The 17,515-nt window shown below is 43.2% G+C and overlaps 2 protein-coding genes across 5 annotated transcripts in view; one reads left to right on the top strand and one right to left on the bottom strand.

The window, feature by feature from the left end:
- LOC118378593 (apoptotic protease-activating factor 1-like) overlaps positions 1–17,515 on the bottom strand; it is a 67,754-nt gene that overhangs the window by 49,407 nt on the left and 832 nt on the right. The window contains exons 2-12 of one of the 2 annotated variants that reach the window (XM_052505618.1): positions 16,627–16,852; positions 16,125–16,314; positions 12,360–12,557; positions 11,756–11,957; positions 11,450–11,562; positions 11,076–11,207; positions 3,072–3,310; positions 2,531–2,698; positions 1,627–1,758; positions 931–1,044; positions 193–377 (exon numbers count right to left, since the gene is read on the bottom strand). In XM_052505618.1, the coding sequence (XP_052361578.1) occupies positions 193–377; positions 931–1,044; positions 1,627–1,758; positions 2,531–2,698; positions 3,072–3,310; positions 11,076–11,207; positions 11,450–11,562; positions 11,756–11,957; positions 12,360–12,557; positions 16,125–16,314; positions 16,627–16,852 (1,899 nt within the window). The remainder of the gene's footprint in view (positions 1–192; positions 378–930; positions 1,045–1,626; positions 1,759–2,530; positions 2,699–3,071; positions 3,311–11,075; positions 11,208–11,449; positions 11,563–11,755; positions 11,958–12,359; positions 12,558–16,124; positions 16,315–16,626; positions 16,853–17,515) is intronic. The other variant, XR_008110274.1, reaches the window with a different exon arrangement.
- Positions 3,648–11,003, top strand: LOC118378594 (secretory phospholipase A2 receptor-like). Of its 3 annotated transcripts, XM_035765574.2 has the most exons (5): positions 3,648–3,853; positions 5,831–6,211; positions 6,473–6,802; positions 8,443–8,552; positions 9,583–11,003. In XM_035765574.2, exons 1-5 carry the CDS (start codon positions 3,820–3,822, stop codon positions 9,730–9,732), a joined length of 1,005 nt encoding a protein of 334 aa, XP_035621467.1. In that variant the 5' UTR covers positions 3,648–3,819; the 3' UTR covers positions 9,733–11,003. The 3 variants fall into 3 exon arrangements, with proteins under 3 accessions (XP_035621467.1, XP_035621468.2, XP_052361582.1); XM_035765575.2 differs by lacking the exon at positions 3,648–3,853 and having other exon boundaries at positions 3,870–6,211; positions 6,473–6,799; XM_052505622.1 differs by lacking the exon at positions 3,648–3,853 and having other exon boundaries at positions 3,873–6,211.

The raw sequence follows: 17,515 nt of genomic DNA, 5'->3' as shown, positions 1-17,515 counted from the left end.
TACGCTCAAACAGGCTTTGTGGTAATTGCGACACAAAACCAACTCTATGGTTAGGGTATGGTTGACTGGGGAATGGAATGCATAAGGGCTAGGGAGTACAAGGTGGGGGCTAGGGGTCAATACTGTACACCCCGATTAAGTAGTGAGTACGCTTATAAGCACGTGAGTAGTGTGTATGGGCCTACTACTGACACCCAGTCAAGGTAGAGTCCCCCTCTGGTGGCCCTCTCCTGCGCCTGCAGCAGGGCCTGGCGGTACACCTCAGAGGAGTCTGGCTGGGACAGGGCCAGCTGCACTACGTCAGGGAACGGACGCTGCTCCAACTGGTGGCCGTTCAGAGACAGGAACTCCTGGAAGTGGCCCCGCACCTCGCTGTTCTGGGGGGGGCCATAAAGAGAGACTCACAGCGAGGATGTGACAAATGGTGTGCGTCCCAATAATATGTCCAGCTTCCTGAAGTGTGCATTTATTCACTACACAAACATAAAAGCATTGGATTGGAGAAGGCATAGGCTAGGGGGAGTTTATATACAACAGTCACTTCCTTTCAAAACCATGAGCGGAATTGAACAAGTACACACTGCAGGAGAAAGGAGAGATTATTGGAACAGAACAATTGTATTCACAGGCATGAAACGAGTAACTGTTTCTAGCATTGACATTACTACATTGTAGTCATTCAGAGAGACTTACAGGAGCAATTAGGGTGGAGTGCCTTGCTCAAGGGCACAAGGACACATTTTTCACCTAGTCGGCCCAGGAATTCAAACCAGCGACGTTCTGGTTACTGGCCCAATGCTCTTAACCGCTAGGCCACCATCGACTTACGAGTAATTAATACCAACCACAAGATCTGAAAACCATATCACATGAGGATAAAACAAGGTACACTAAGTTCCTCAGTGAACTTGGTGTTGATCAAATCCTGACCTCTTTGTCCAGTATGGTGCTGTACTCCAAATAGTCATTGATGAGATGAGCCGGTCCCATAATCTGAGCTTTAGTTCTGACCCATTCCAGAGAGAACATCAGAGAGTACAACTCCTAAAGGGAGAGAGGGGGGAGGAGAGGAGAGAAGTAAGGGAGGGGTGTAAGGGTAACAGAAATAGAGAGAAAGAGATGGAGATAGAAAGAAATAGAGAGAGAAAAAGACGTTAGTGACTTGTGCTTGTCTGGCGAAGGCCTCCATCATACGGAGTGGTGCTTTTATCTCCATCAGACTGTTGAACAGCCATCACACCATCTCCTAGCCAGACGCTAAGAGAGACTCGTTCACAAAACAGACACCAGCTCACACAAAACACACACTCACACCAACTCCCTCACACACAAGCTCAAACTCACACAAGCTCAAACTCACACAAGCTCACACAAGCTCACACAAGCTCACACAAGCTCAAACAAGCTCAAACAAGCTCAAACAAGCTCAGATAATGTTATTTGGGTGGTTAATTGGATTTAGTTTTTGGGTTGTTAATTGGATTTAGTTTTTGATCATTTGTGTCCATGCTAGGAGCTAGTAACACAAGCATTTCCCAGCACCCGCTATAACATCTGCTAAACTGTGTACGCGACCCAAAAATGTTGATTTGATTTTGATGTGTGTGTTTGTGTGTGCGCGCGTACCTGTGTGAGGTTGGCCTTGGCCATGTGGTAGGTGAGGAATCTGAACCAGTAGAGGCACTCTTCATCTCCTGAGGTGGGAGGACCCTTGCTGTAACGCTGCTGGTACTGACGCACCACCTTGGTGTGGAGGCTCTGGAACACACACACACACACACACACACACACACACACACACACACACACACACACACACACACACTTGTTCAAAAACATACCATATTATAAACTGGGTGATTTTAGCCCTGAATGCTGATTGGCTGACAGCCGTAATATAACAGACCATATAGCACAGACATGACAAAACATTTATTTTAACTGCTTTAATCACATTGGTAACCAGTTTATAATAGCAATAAGGAACCTCGGGGGTTTGTGGTGTATGGCCAATATACCACGGCGAAGGGCTGTTCTTAATTAAGCACAACATGGAGTGCCTGGACACAGTATATTGGCCATACACCACAAACCCCTCAGACCTTATTGCTTAATTATAGTAGATTGATGTCCCAATAATGCAGGGCATAGAAGACATGAGTCTAACTGATTCATTCTTTAAGCGACTGTCTAGTTCTCCAATTTCTATGTACATTGATTCTCTAGAAGACAGTGTTTTCCTTATATTGGATTTCAGAAAATATTAATTAATTCAAACACATTTGACAAAAGTTAACAAACATCAAGCTTTAGATACATTTCAAAATGGCCACAATCATACAGAACAACCCTATGTAAATTAAGATAGAGGTGTGTATGTTGGAGTCAGTGGAGGCTGCTGAGGGGAGGACGGCTCATAATAATGGCTGGAATGGAGTGTTTGATACCATTCCATTCACTCTATACTGGACATTATTATGAGTTGTCCTCCTCTCAGCAGCCTCCACTGGTTGGAGTGTATGAGACCCACCTCTAGGCCAGAGCGGTTCATCTCAGCCAGGAAGTCCAGCTGGAGGTCATGGAGGTAGTAGAGGTAGGGCCGGTGGTGACAGTCACGGAACAGTAGGGACTTATTCACAAAGTCCTGGAGAACGTCCTCCACCTCCTCCGGTTCTAGATCCCACAGAACTGACAGAACCTGCAGGCAGAGGAACATGGAGGACACACGTTGGTGGTGGCACCATAATTGGGGAGGACTGGCTCATAGTAATGGCTGGAACGCTATTCCAGACATTATAATGAGCCGTCCTCCCCTCAGCAGCCTCCTTTGATGGAAGAACAGGCTTCGATTTAGAGACAGAGATTTAGAGACAGAGAATGTCCTGTTTCATTGTCTTTTATTATCTTATTCCCTCCTTTCCACAAGGACAGCTCACAATGTCTCCATGGGTTGTGAATACTTTCTGGCTGAAGGTGCTGGATAGCCTTACCCTAACCTACTGTAGCCCAGCTTAGTTTAGCCTAACCTTACCTACCCAAGCCTAACCATAATCCTCCCCGGCCAGTCTGACCTTGGCAGGTACTTTGACGTCCTTCTCCAGCACGGTGAGGTCAATGTACAGCTCCCTGTGTTCCTCAGACAGGACCTGGATGCTGGCAGCCATGGCCTGGTCAAAGGCATCGTAGTCATATGAAGACGACTTACGGATACGCTTGAACTTCTTCTGCTGGAGCGTGTGCAGGTAGTAGGCCCAGCGGTCCGGGAACTCCCGCAGCAGGGCCCCGATTAGGGACACCACCAAGGGAGAACCTGGGGAAGAGAGGAGGGTAGAGGAGGGGTTTAGGTAGGCTGGTTTATTGTGTCAAGAGTTGAGATGTAACAGAAATTTAATTTGTATTTATTAGTTTTGATACATTTAATGTATTGAATTTAAAACTTCACTAATTGAAATTGAATTTCATGATTTAGAATGGAATTTTAAAAGTCGTTGAAGGTTAATAGAATTTTCAGTGGGCATTAAGGGCTCCTTTTCTCCAAAGTCTATGTTCAGACTAATTTGACTATCAGTTTTTTAACGCAAACAAAAACAGGTTAACAGCCTCCTACTCATTTGACTGATGTCCTGCGGGTAAGAGAGAACTGAACATAACCACTATACAAAGCAAGCTAGAAAAATACATGAATAGGTGTACTGTGCATTGTTCTGAAATAGCGCCTGCCCTACAGAGAAAGGTGCAGCTGAATGCAGAGGATCCACAGTACACCAGGTCAAGACAGCTCGCTGAAAATATTGGTTTATTTTTTATGAATCTTTAGTCATGGAGAAGAAAGTGCTGATTGTGTTTTTCTCAGGTCAGTGGTTTTATTATGATATTTAAAATATATATATTTTATTACAATGTATTTACAATTGCATATCTGCAGCCAGCACATTTGTGTTCCAACCCAACACCATCACAAAGAATCAATGAACCATCAAGCTCTTGAGAAGTTGAATCTGCTAAAGTGCAAAACTTTTAAATAGAGTTCAAATGTGAACATTAGTAGTTTAAGAAATAGTAATACTATGATTTTTTTCTGCTTTGAACTTTTAGAACTGAACTTGACTATTGATATTGCAGCATCTGGGTAGAAGTGTCTATATTATTGATGTTGCAGCCTCTGGGTAGAAGGGTCTATATTAATGATGTTGCTGCCTCTGGGTAGAAGGGTCTATATTATTGATGTTGCAGCCTCTGGGTAGAAGGGTATATATTATTGATGTTGCAGCCTCTGGGTAGAAGGGTCTATATTAATGATGTTGCAGCCTCTGGGTAGAAGGGTCTATATTATTGATGTTGCTGCCTCTGGGTAGAAGGGTCTATATTATTGATGTTGCAGCCTCTGGGTAGAAGGGTCTATATTAATGATGTTGCTGCCTCTGGGTAGAAGGGTCTATATTATTGATGTTGCAGCCTCTGGGTAGAAGGGTCTATATTAATGATGTTGCTGCCTCTGGGTAGAAGGGTCTATATTATTGATGTTGCAGCCTCTGGGTAGAAGGGTCTATATTAATTATGTTGCAGCCTCTGGGTAGAAGGGTCTATATTAATTATGTTGCAGCCTCTGGGTAGAAGGGTCTATATTATTGATGTTGCTGCCTCTGGGTAGAAGGGTCTATATTAATGATGTTGCTGCCTCTGGGTAGAAGGGTCTATATTATTGATGTTGCAGCCTCTGGGTAGAAGGGTCTATATTATTGATGTTGCTGCCTCTGGGTAGAAGGGTCTATATTATTGATGTTGCTGCCTCTGGGTAGAAGGGTCTATATTATTGATGTTGCTGCCTCTGGGTAGAAGGGTCTATATTAATGATGTTGCTGCCTCTGGGTAGAAGGGTCTATATTAATGATGTTGCAGCCTCTGGGTAGAAGGGTCTATATTAATGATGTTGCTGCCTCTGGGTAGAAGGGTCTATATTAATGATGTTGCAGCCTCTGGGTAGAAGGGTCTATATTAATGATGTTGCAGCCTCTGGGTAGAAGGGTCTATATTAATGATGTTGCAGCCTCTGGGTAGAAGGGTCTATATTATTGATGTTGCAGCCTCTGGGTAGAAGGGTCTATATTAATGATGTTGCAGCCTCTGGGTAGAAGGGTCTATATTATTGATGTTGCAGCCTCTGAGTAGAAGGGTCTATATTATTGATGTTGCAGCCTCTGGGTAGAAGGGTCTATATTATTGATGTTGCAGCCTCTGGGTAGAAGGGTCTATATTAATGATGTTGCAGCCTCTGGGTAGAAGGGTCTATATTATTGATGTTGCAGCCTCTGGGTAGAAGGGTCTATATTATTGATGTTGCAGCCTCTGGGTAGAAGGGTCTATATTAATGATGTTGCAGCCTCTGTGTAGAAGGGTAGATATTAATTATGTTGCAGCCTCTGGGTAGAAGGGTCTATATTAATGATGTTGCAGCCTCTGGGTAGAAGGGTCTATATTAATGATGTTGCAGTCTCTGGGTAGAAGGGTCTATATTAATGATGTTGCAGTCTCTGGGTAGAAGGGTCTATATTATTGATGTTGCAGCCTCTGGGTAGAAGGGTCTATATTAATGATGTTGCAGTCTCTGGGTAGAAGGGTCTATATTAATGATGTTGCAGCCTCTGGGTAGAAGGGTCTATATTAATGATGTTGCAGCCTCTGTGTAGAAGGGTAGATATTAATTATGTTGCAGCCTCTGGGTAGAAGGGTCTATATTAATGATGTTGCAGCCTCTGGGTAGAAGGGTCTATATTAATGATGTTGCAGCCCTTGAGGCAGTTACTTGAGATGACAATGCACCTCTTCACAGGGCTCTTCACACTATCCTCCTGTCAGTATCACTATGTAAGGGACCCTAAAAACTGGACTGAAGCACAGAGGTACTGCAGAGAGAAGTATACGGACCTGGCCACCGTAAGCAACATGGAGGATATGAACAGACTGAACCACTTGACTATAGACAGCGGTTATGATGGTGCAGTGTGGATAGGACTGAAGAAGGGACAGTATTCCAGGTGGCAGTGGTCTCTGGCAGACATAGACCACTATAGTAAGGGACAGACTCAGTTTAGTGAATTTTGGGACCAAAACCAGCCAAACAATTTGAATGAAGATTGTGGTGTCATGACGACTTCTGGAAAATGGCACGACTATTGTTGTACTACTCAACACTTTCCAGTGTGCTACGACGGTGAGTGACATACTACATGTATTCTAGTTAAAAACACACTAACCTGGTAACACAAGAGGACACCAGCAGCGCATACAAGTTCGCCAAGTAACAGATTACTGTGGGGTTATCAAGGTCGCAACAGATTACTCTGGGGTTAAAGGTCACAATGTTTATCTTTCAAATTTCTTGTCAATTCCAAGGTTTATGAATTGACAACAGTTCAAACGGCACCGATCCAAACTCTGATCCAAACTCTGATGGTTGCATTTGTCCCCATAGGGACTAAGCCTCCAGCTGGTCATTTCCTAATGGTTCAACAGCTAATGACCTGGAGGGAGGCTCAGCTCTACTGCAGGAAGCACCACACAGACCTGGCCAGTGTGAGGAACCAGACTGAGAACAAAGAGATCTGTAACGTGGCCGGGAGTAATAACGTTTGGATCGGCCTGTTCAAAGACACCTGGACGTGGTCGGACCAGAGTAACTCCTCGTTCAGATACTGGGTCGACAGACAACTGAACAAGTCCTGCGCTGCTTGGAATCGCAGTACCTCAGGCCAATGGATAGACAGAGAATGTCTGAAGGAATGTCCCTTTGTTTGCTACGGTAGTAAGTTAAGATCCCTTATTGTGCCACCAAACTAATCTCCTTAAATGGGCTGTTGATTTGGAATAACTGTCCACACTGATTTAAATATGTGACATTCTTGTATGCAATAGTGAATGTTCATCTTAACTGTATGTGTGTATATAGATGAAGTCAGAAGTTTACATACACTTAGGTTGGAGTCGTTAAAACTCGTTTTTCAACTATAGTTTTGTGCATGACAAATAATTTTTCGAAAAATTGTTTTCAGACAGATTATTTAACTTATAATTCACTGCATTACAATTCCAGTGGGTCAGAAGTTTACATACACAAAGTTGACTGTGCCTTTAAACAGCTTGGAAAATTCCAGAAAATTATGTCATGGCTTTAGAAGATTCTGATAGGCTAATTGACATAATTTGAGTCAATTGGAGGTGTACCTTTGGATGCATTTCGAGGCCTACCTTCAAACTCCATGCCCTTTTGCTTGACATCATCGGTAAATCTAAAGAAATCAGCCAAGACCTCCACAAGTCTGGTTCATCCTTGGGAGCAATTTCCAATCGCCTGAAGGTACCACGTTCCTCTGTACAAACAATAGTACGCAAGTATAAACACCATGGACCACGCAGCAGTCATACCGCTCAGGAAAGAGACAACTTCTGTCTCCTAGAGATGAACGTACTTTGGTGCGAAACGTGCAAATCAATCCCAGAACAACAGAAAAGGACCCTGTAAAGATGCTGCAGGAATCAGGTACAAAAGTATCTCTATCCACAGTAAAATGAGTCCTATATCGACATAACCTGAAAGGCCACTCGGCAAGGAAGAAGCCACGGCTCCAAAACCGCCATAAAGCCAGACTACGGTTTGCAACTGTACGTTGGGACAAAGATCATACTTTTTGGAGAAATGTCCTCTGGTCTGATGAAACAAAAATAGAACTGTTTGGTCATAATGACCATTGTTATGTTTGGAGGAAAAGGGGGGACGATTGCAAGCCGAAGAACACCATCCCAACAGTGAAGCACGCGAGTGGCAGCATCATGTTGTGGGGGTGCTTTGCTGCAGGAAGGACTGGTGATCTTCACAAAAATAGATGGCATCATAAAGCTTGGCCGCAAAATGGGTCTTCCAAATGGACAATGACCCCAAAGTTGTACTTTCAAAGTTGTGGCAAAATGGCTTAAGGACAACAATGTCAAGGTATTGGAGTGGCCATCACAAAGCCCTGACCTCAATCCCATAGAAAATTTGTGGCCAGAACTGAACAGGCGTGTGCGAGCAAGGAGGCCTACAAACCTGACTCCGTTACACCAGCTCTGTCAGGAGGAATGGGCCAAAATTCACCCAAATTATTGTGGGAAGGTTGTCGAAGGCTACCCAAAACGTTTTACCTAAGTTAAACTATTTAAAGGCAATGCTACCAAATACTAATTGAGTGCATGTAAACTTCTGACCCACTGGGAATGTGGTGAAAGAAATAAAAGCTGAAATGAATAATTCTCTCTACTATTATTCTGACATTTCACATTCTTAAAATAAAGTGGTGATCCTAACGGAATTTTTACTAGGATTAAATGTCAGGAATTGTGAAAAACTGAGTTTAAATGTATTTGGCTAAGTTGGATGTAAACTTCGACTTCAAATGTATGTGTTAGACCCAAGACCCCCAACAGTCAAGAAGATACAGGTAGTGAGAGTGCGGATGACCCCAGACCCAAACATGGACCTGAATGATGCTAAGAAGAGGGAGGCCATTTTACAGCAGGTGAGTCTCACCCTCTTAATTTCTAGACTTTTACCTTCATTTAACCACGCATGTCAGTTAACTCTTTACACTCATACCCGTTTACGGGTTCAAAGTGGCAGATTTTATGCCCACCTGACCCAGATTGCGATTTATAATGGGCCGTTTTTGGATTGTGTAAACAACAGTAATTGTGTGATGGTGGGATGCAGGGTTGTGTTCCAAACAAAACAACATGTGTGCTTGCTCTAGTTACTCAACAGCACTGCTAGGAAAGCTAAATTTAGAAAATACTTTATATTTGAACACTCTTCTTTGAGTCATAAAGTACATGGAAAGGAGTGTGGTCACTTGGAGACACCAGTTAGTTCTCTCACTCAAACCCTTGTAATTGTTTTGTCTTATGTTGCACCTATCCCACATTTTCCCGGAATATTCTTATCATGCTACTGGATGGATCCAGAGTATTTTCAGATTTCGCTAATAACAAATGCGGTGAAAAGTTCACTAAAGGGAAAATGCACATAAAATCAACAGTGCAATATTTGGATTCAGTCTTGTATCAGGTGAACTGTTGTGTCCTCAACTTTGGTCAGATAATTTTCCCATAATCTTCTAATTGTTCCCTTTAAATTTCTACCATGCTATTCATATTTCTTCTTTGTGAAACATTTCAATTTAGCCTTATCCATAAAGGATAAAAAACAAGTGTTTTTTATTTATTTCAAGTGTTTTATTCAATTTAACCAGGTAGGCCAGTTGAGAACAAGTTCTCATTTACAACTGCGACCTGGCAAAGATAAAGTGTAAAGGGTTAAGAATAAATTATTATTCACAATGACCAACTCGCTGTGAACAAGTCCACTGCTCTTTACGTTAAGAGAGTTCTCCAAGTAATGGTAAACCTTTCAAACCGTAAGAGTGCAGGTACCTACATATGAAAGCATATAGCTGCCATCATTAAATTTGTAATGCAAATAGTTAATCCTACAATGTATTAATAAATACATATTCAGTAGGATTAGGTGTAAAGCCTGGTTCTGTTCCTCAGATAAAGGAGAAAATGAAGGCCAATGGGATGACTTGGAACTTGGAACTGAGATGGAAAGAGCAGCTAGATGAAAAGGTCTTCCACAAGGAAGAGAAGAAAGAGAACGACAGAGAGAAAAAAAGGGAGCCGAAAAATAAGGAAGAGCTTTGAATAGAAGCACATGGAGTTAGTGTGCGGATCGGTTGCCATGTTAGTGTGTGGATCGGTTGCCATGTTAGTGTGTGGATTGGTTGCCACCTATAATTAATGATTCCCTTCTCATCTCACATTGTATTAATTTATCATGAACCATTATTAACTATGAGAATTCCCGAGAAGCAGGTGTTTAGAGGATATATTTGCATCGTCTCAGGCAGCAAACAAATATATCCTTCAAACACCGGCTTCTCTGGCATTATCACTTTTACACAACGGATTACCAACATATTCAAATAATAATTTGAGGAAGTCGTTCAGTCTTTTTGTTATGCATCTATGGACACGACCCAGTCGTTCCTTCTAAATGTTCCATAGCCATACTGGCTGGCAACGTTCTTATCCTTTGCTTGCTAGCTAGCCAACTACGGTTAACTTAGTCACATCAAACAGTGCAGCCAGAACAACAACAGTAGCTGCATTTGTTTAAGCTGTTTTCTAGTGACATTTACTTGGATACATATATAACAATGAGCTAATGATGCACGATTTCTCCTGGCATAGAAAATGTGCTCTCTTGTCAGGACATTGTCGTTCAAAGGAGACAACAACACAACTAACACAATCACTAAAAACTGAAGCTGGAAAGACTGCAAACTAGCTGCACTTCGTTTTGTTTGACCTTTTTTCAATGTACATTTCTGTGTATATATATATCCACAAAAATTATGCCAGCTGATTCATGATTTGTATGTATGGGACAGCTGGAGATTGAATTTGAATATTGAAACAATGTTGCAAATGTTGGAGACAGACAAAGGTTTATACAAATATCTGCTGTTAAACTAAATAATAGTCTAAAAAAAATGTGAAACAATGTCTAGATACTTTTTTATAGTGGAGAACAAGTTTATAAATTGCCTGGCTGGGCTGATGATACAGTGGAATGCACAGTCAGATGCAACAGAGTAAATAGGCATTTTAACGTCATTGATTTAGCCGGTGGTAACTTGTGGAATAGACACCAGCTGGAATGCAGTTTAAACCAATCAGCATTCAGGATTAGACCCACCCTCTGTATAAGGTACTATATTCTATCCATACTATTACAGTATGCCATGTTGCGGTTTTATTTGATGTTTAATTAGCTTGTTCTCTTCATGATCTGTTCATTATTTCTATCAATGTCTTTGGTCACACTACATAATGCCAACCAAATTATTCATAAGAAAATGTAATACTTATTTCTCTTGAATATGTGAAATAAATTGAAATTTTATTGTAAACCTGAATGGAATTTTCATTTCATTCAATACAATTTCTTTTGACACTATAGCTACGTGTGCGTGTGCATGTACCTTTGCACTCTCGGACAATGCTGCGGGCCTGTTCTGGGAGTCTCTGGGGTTTCCTGTTGACATACAGGGCGAGGATCTCCAAGGCCTGACCCTCCTCCAGACCACTCTCCACTGCCACCTCAGACTTAGGACCTAGACACACACACACACACACACACACACACACACACACACACACACACACACACACACACACACACACACACACACACACACACACACACACACACACACACACACACACACACACACACATATTGATGAGCAGGTGCATTGAGCGTAATGTTTGAGCAGTGTTCTATAAATGAAGTTATCATTATCAGTAGTACTGTAGTAATGTTAGTATTAATATCAGTGCTATTACTCATACACACCGCTGACACAGTCGGCTAGGCTTCTGTCTCGGGTGGTGAGCAGTACTCGACACTGGATGTCAAAGGCCTTGAGCACCGAGCTGTCCCAGATGTCATCCAGTATCAGCAACGACCTGCACACACACACACATCTAATTCAATTGACAGGAATTATAATGGAGTTAATAGCATACAATAATTCACTCCAGAGCTGAAACTTCTGAGGTCCAACTGAACGTTCTACTAATCATTAACAGCCACCATTTAGAGGAAATGGACCAAGTTGAAAAGTTGGCTACCAGTCCACATCAACCCTGGGGGACTGACCTGGGGTAACGACGGAGCATGAGGAAGCGTAGTCGCTCCTTGGCCTCTTCCAGAGAGCCAGGAGACCGGTGGAGGGAGGACGAGGGGTCTTTCTCCTGGCTCTGCTGCTCCAGGCGGAAACACAGTGACTGGATCCTAACCAGCAGGTCAGACCGGTCCAGCTGGCCTATGGACAGCCAGTGGACTCCTCCCGGAAAACACTCTGGGGGGTCAGAAGGACCGGTGTGGGTGTGGGTGTCAGAGAGAGAGACCGAGAGAAAGACAGATGGAGAGAGACAGTACAGTCAAGAGACCAATGCGATAACGAACAAGGAAACGGGGAGAAAGATGGATGGAGAGAGAGAGAGACAGACGAATAGAACAGTCAAGAGACCAATGCGATAAAGAACAGAGAGAAAACATAAAGTGAATGCAGACAAAGAGAAAACAGAGAGAAAGTGAATGAAGAGAGAAAAAGAGCCTCCTCTACATGTATTAACCCCCCTCCAGAAATGTATCTTGGGTCAGTTTGACATTTTACCCATTATTGGGCTTGGTTAGGATTGTGGGAGGAGGCTGATCCTAGATCTGTACCTAGTGAAAACTTCACCACGGAGCCACCTACCTGTGATGAGTGCGTGGTCTCGGACTGCCTCCGCAGCCAAGACAGACTTGCCGGAGCCGGCCATGCCGAACACAGTGACCCAGCCGGGCTCCTTCTGCAAGCGGTAGAGCTTCTCCCTGACCCGGTTCATCAGGGCTAGCCGGCTCACAAACACCACGGGTCTCTGGGGCACGCCGCCCTCACTCAGCACCGCCTGGACTGGAACAGGGTAATACAGCATTATATATATATAAATACAGTATGTTGCCAATGGAATAAACAGAGGGGTCAAACATGGCAGAGACAGAGAGGTGCGCTACCATACACACACACAACACTTAGGTTGGAGTCATTAAAACTCATTTTTCGTCCAAACTAACCTCTGCTCTTACCCCAATTCTTAACAACCCAGATTTCAGTCCAGGATTGCTGGATGCTGGCTTTAACTTTTGGCTTAATAAGGGCATACGCAGGCTAAATGACTTATTTGCTGATAAGATGTTATTGTCATTTGAGCAGATGGTCGACAAATATCGACTCCCAAAGCAGGACTTTTTCCGCTTCCTACAAGTAAGACATTATATTCTGAAGAACACCACCTTAATTGGTAACCCTGATGTGTCTGTCATTGAAAGAATGCCTTTTTTCCCCACAAAGGAAAATGTCTGTAAGTCTGTTTTATGATACTTTAAGGTCCTTTTCTGCTGTCAACACACAGAGGGTGAAACAAGTGTGGGAGAAAGAATTGTCTGTTACTATTGACAAAGAGATGTGGGAGATTTGGAGATATGCAAAAACAATATCTATATGTAACCGTACTAGAGCAATCCAATTAAGAATAACACACAGATTGCATATATCCCCAAATCGCAGACATGCTTTTAGCCCCACTTCCTCTTCCCCTCAGTGTCTTAAATGCAAAACTGATACAGGCACCCTAACACATTGTTTATGGTCATCTACCAAAATACAAAGATACTGGTCTGTTGTTCTGCAAGAAATGGAAAAGATCCTAGGGGTTGATCTAGAATTGGACCCAGTTTCTTTACTGTTAGGTCTCCCTAGTAGGCATGTTACTTCTGTGGGTAAAAGGAGGCTTTACAACATCCTTACCTTCGCAGCGAGGAAAAACATCCTTTTACAGTGGATTAGTGATAAGGTTCCTTCTATTAAAGATTGGCATAAGATACTATTTGAATGGGTGCCTCTGGAATATCTGACATGTATATTGCATTCTAAAACAGACCAGTTCTACATTGCATTCTAAAACAGACCCGTTCTAAGTATGGGAACCTTATTTAATTACCTAGAACCTGCGGTATCAGCTATTATGCTGCAAGGATTCTCTTAGAATGGCGGGGATCTATGTATTTCAGAACTACACTGTACGTTCCATGTGTGGAACCTAACCTCTTGGTTTAAACTGAGCTTTTTTGTTTAATTTCTGTTTGTAAGTTTGTTTAAAATGTATGTATTGAGAGACGCAATGATGGTGATGGGGTGACAGAAGCACCGAGCGGAAAGAGGAAAATGGTGTACGCATGTGTGTGTGTGTGTGTGTGTGTATATATATATATATACGTAGGTATGTGTAAGTGAGTGCTGTTTTTTTGTTGTTGCTTTGTCTCTGTTATTGTATCTCTTAATATGGGTGAAAATTCCAATAAAAATACTGTTACCAAAAAAATAATAATAATAATAATTTTTCCAACCACTCCACAAATTTCTTGTTAACAAACTATTGTTTTGGCAAGTTGGTTAGGATATCTAATTTTTCCAACAATTGTTTACAGACAGATTATTTCACTGTATCACAATTCCAGTGGGTCAGAAGTTTACATACACTAAGTTGACTGTGCCTTTAAACAGCTTGGAAAATTCCAGAAAATGATGTCATGGATTTGGAAGATTCTGATAGGATAATTGACAACATTTGAGTCAATTTTGAGGTGTACCTGTGGATGTATTTCAAGGCCTACCTTCAAACTCAGCGCCTCTTTGCTTGACATCATGGGAAAATCAAAAGAAATCAGCCAAAAACTCCGATTATTTTTTTTTGTAGACCTCCACACGTCTGGTTCATCCTTAGGAGCAATTTCCAATCGCCTGAAGGTACCACGTTCCTCTGTACAAACAATAGTACGCAAGTATAAACACCATGGACCACGCAGCAGTCATACCGCTCAGGAAGGAGATGTCTTCGGTCTCCTAGAGATGAACGTACTTTGGTGCGAAACGTGCAAATCAATCCCAGAACAACAGCAAAGGACCTTGTGAAGATGCTGGAGGAAAGAGGTGCAAAAGTATCTACGTCAACAGTAAAACAAGTCCTATATCGACATAACCTGAAAGGCCACTCAGCGAGGAAGAAGCCACTGCTCCAAAAACACCATAAAAAAGCCAGACTACGGTTTGCAACTGCACATGGGGACAAAGATTGCACTTTTTGGAGAAATGTCCTCTGATGAAACAAAAATATAACTGTTTGGCCTCCCGGGTGGCGCAGTGGTTAAGGGTGCTGTACCAGCTGCACCAGCTGTGCCATCAGAGACTCTGGGTTCGCGCCCAGGCTCTATCGTAACTAGCCGCGACCGGGAGGTCCGTGGGGCGACGCACCATTGACCTAGCGTCGTCCGGGTTAGGGAGGGCTTGGCCGGTAGGGATGTCCTTGTCTCATCACGCACCAGCGACTCCTGTGGTGGGCCGGGCGCAGTGCGCGCTAACCAAGGTTGCCAGGTGCACAGTGTTTCCTCCGACACATTGGTGCGGCTGGCTTCCGGGTTGGATGCGCGCTGTGTTAAGAAGCAGTGCGGCTTGGTTGTGTATCGGAGGACGCATGACTTTCAACCTTAGTCTCTCCCGAGCTCGTACGGGAGTTGTAGCGATGAGACAAGTTGGTAGCTACTAAAAACAATTGGATACCATGAAATTGGGGAGAAAAAGAAATGGTGTTCTTCAGCTTGCAAGCCTCCCCCTTTTTCCTCCAAACATAACGATGGTCATTATGGCCAAACAGTTTTATTTATATTTATATATATATATATATATATAAATAAAACTGTTTGGCCATAATGACCATCGTTATGTTTGGAGGAAAAAGGGGGAGGCTTGCAAGCTGAAGAACACCATTCCAACCGTGAAGGACGCGAGTGGCTGCATCATGTTGTGGGGGTGCTTTGCTGCAGGAGGGACTGGTGAACTTCACAAAATAGATGGCACCATAAAGAAGGAAAATGACGTGGATATACTGAAGCAACATCTCAAGACATCAGTCAGGAAGTTGAAGCTTGGTCCCAAATGGACAATGAGCCCAAGCATACTTCCAAAGTTGTGGCAAAATGGCTTAAGGACAACAAAGTCAAGGTATTGGAGTGGCCATCGCAAAGCCCTGACCTCAAGCCTATAGAAAATTTGTGGGCAGAACTGAAATTCTACCAAATACTAATTGAGTGTATGTAAACTTCTGACCCAACTAGGAATGTGATGAAAGAAATAAAAGCTCAAATAAATCACTCTCTACTATTATTCTGACATTTCACATTCTTAAAATAAAGTGGTCTTTTACTGACCTAAGACAGGGAATCTTTACTACGATTAAATTTCAGCAATTCTGAAAAACTGAGTTTAAATATATTTGGCTACGGTGTATGTAAACTCCCGACTTCAACTGTAAATATACATAGATCGCCCCTGCATATTATGTCCCTGTATCAGAAAAGGAGGGCACATCTCAGACTGCCCTAGTCTCCTGGCATTCTCCATCCTCCACCCTTTGGTGCAGCTCACCATAGCGGGTGCCACCGTCTGAGAAGCTCTTCTCAGCCTCAGGGGAGACCAGGGGCAGGCTGTTGTGGAGCAGGCTGGCCAGGTCTCCGTAGCTCTCGCGGACCAGGGCATTGTAGAAGGAGATGTAGGCCTGGTTATCCTTCCTCAGGAGCAGCTCCAGCAGGGCCGCCGCCTGCTCTCTCCTGGTGGGCTAATCGATGGACAATTTGAATTTTGAAACCACTTTATTGCTTTTCTTACACCAATGCAGTTCTTTCAGATGTCCGTAGTGTTAAGTGTTTAAAAATCCCTGCAATCTATCTGACTTACCTCTCTCTCCCCCTTCCTCTTATGAGGGTGTTTGTTTGGAATCAGGAACCCAACCGTTTTCCCAGCACGGTGCACTCGGTTATGGGCCAAATTCAAAACAAACAGTTTTATACACTTAATTATCACTACACACTTACCACTATGGACATAGGAAAGTGTATGAAAAGGGTGCTACTGTACTTCCTCACCCCACCTTGCTCCTGATCCTGTCCTCCTCGTCCCCAGTCAGCACACCGTCACTGATCATGTGATCCATCAGGTAGGAAGCCCTGATGTCCTGCTCAAGGCTGGAGCGTGACTGAAGCAGGCAGCTCCGCGCCCCTTCCTCCATCATCGCCATGCCAACGGGCCAGACCTGGTCCGACCACATAGGTGGGGTGGCTGGGTTGGAATGGTGATGAATTGGCAGGTGATGGGAGCTGCGGGGAAAGGAAGTTGCATGGATGGATGTAGTATGGGCAGTACTAGCTCTGGTCCAGGGTGCTATGTGTGGCTTGAGCTTTCTTGAACAATAATACGTTGGAGGCTCAAGCTGCACGTAACACCCTGGACCAGAGCTAGGACAGTACTACTACTTGCACTGCTGCCTCTTAGTGTGACTCCTGTGCCCAACCTAAAATAAAACTGGAAACTGATAAGAGCTCTGATAGGTAGATGTACAGTATGATGAAGATCCTTGTAATACTACAGTGCCAGAAAATATTTGGAAATGCTGCCCTTACAAAAAAAGATTGCAGTCGACTGTGGTATTTTGGAGGCAGTATTTGCAGCATACTGCAGTTATACAGCACTCTGACTGCAATATATTTCGTAAGGACAGGTGACTTTTTTCTCCATGAATGTGGTTGAGAATGGAATAAGTCTGACTGACTTGACCATCTAACGTTAATTTGTAGCAGAAAAACAACAATTGAGACTACTTTCGTTATCCATCTCCTCCATTCAGTCTGCGTGCACTGACTTGCCCAAATATTGCTGATTCAACGTCAGGAAGTTACCAAATTTCCTCTTTAGAGTGAACATTGATTGTGGGCTTTTGTCATTTAGTCGGGTTACACGTTTATATATACACACACACACAC

The sequence above is a fragment of the Oncorhynchus keta genome, unplaced genomic scaffold (genome assembly GCF_023373465.1).
Source record: "Oncorhynchus keta strain PuntledgeMale-10-30-2019 unplaced genomic scaffold, Oket_V2 Un_contig_2440_pilon_pilon, whole genome shotgun sequence".
Taxonomy (NCBI): Eukaryota; Metazoa; Chordata; class Actinopteri; order Salmoniformes; family Salmonidae; genus Oncorhynchus; species Oncorhynchus keta.
This window is presented reverse-complemented; position numbering and strand designations above follow the sequence as displayed.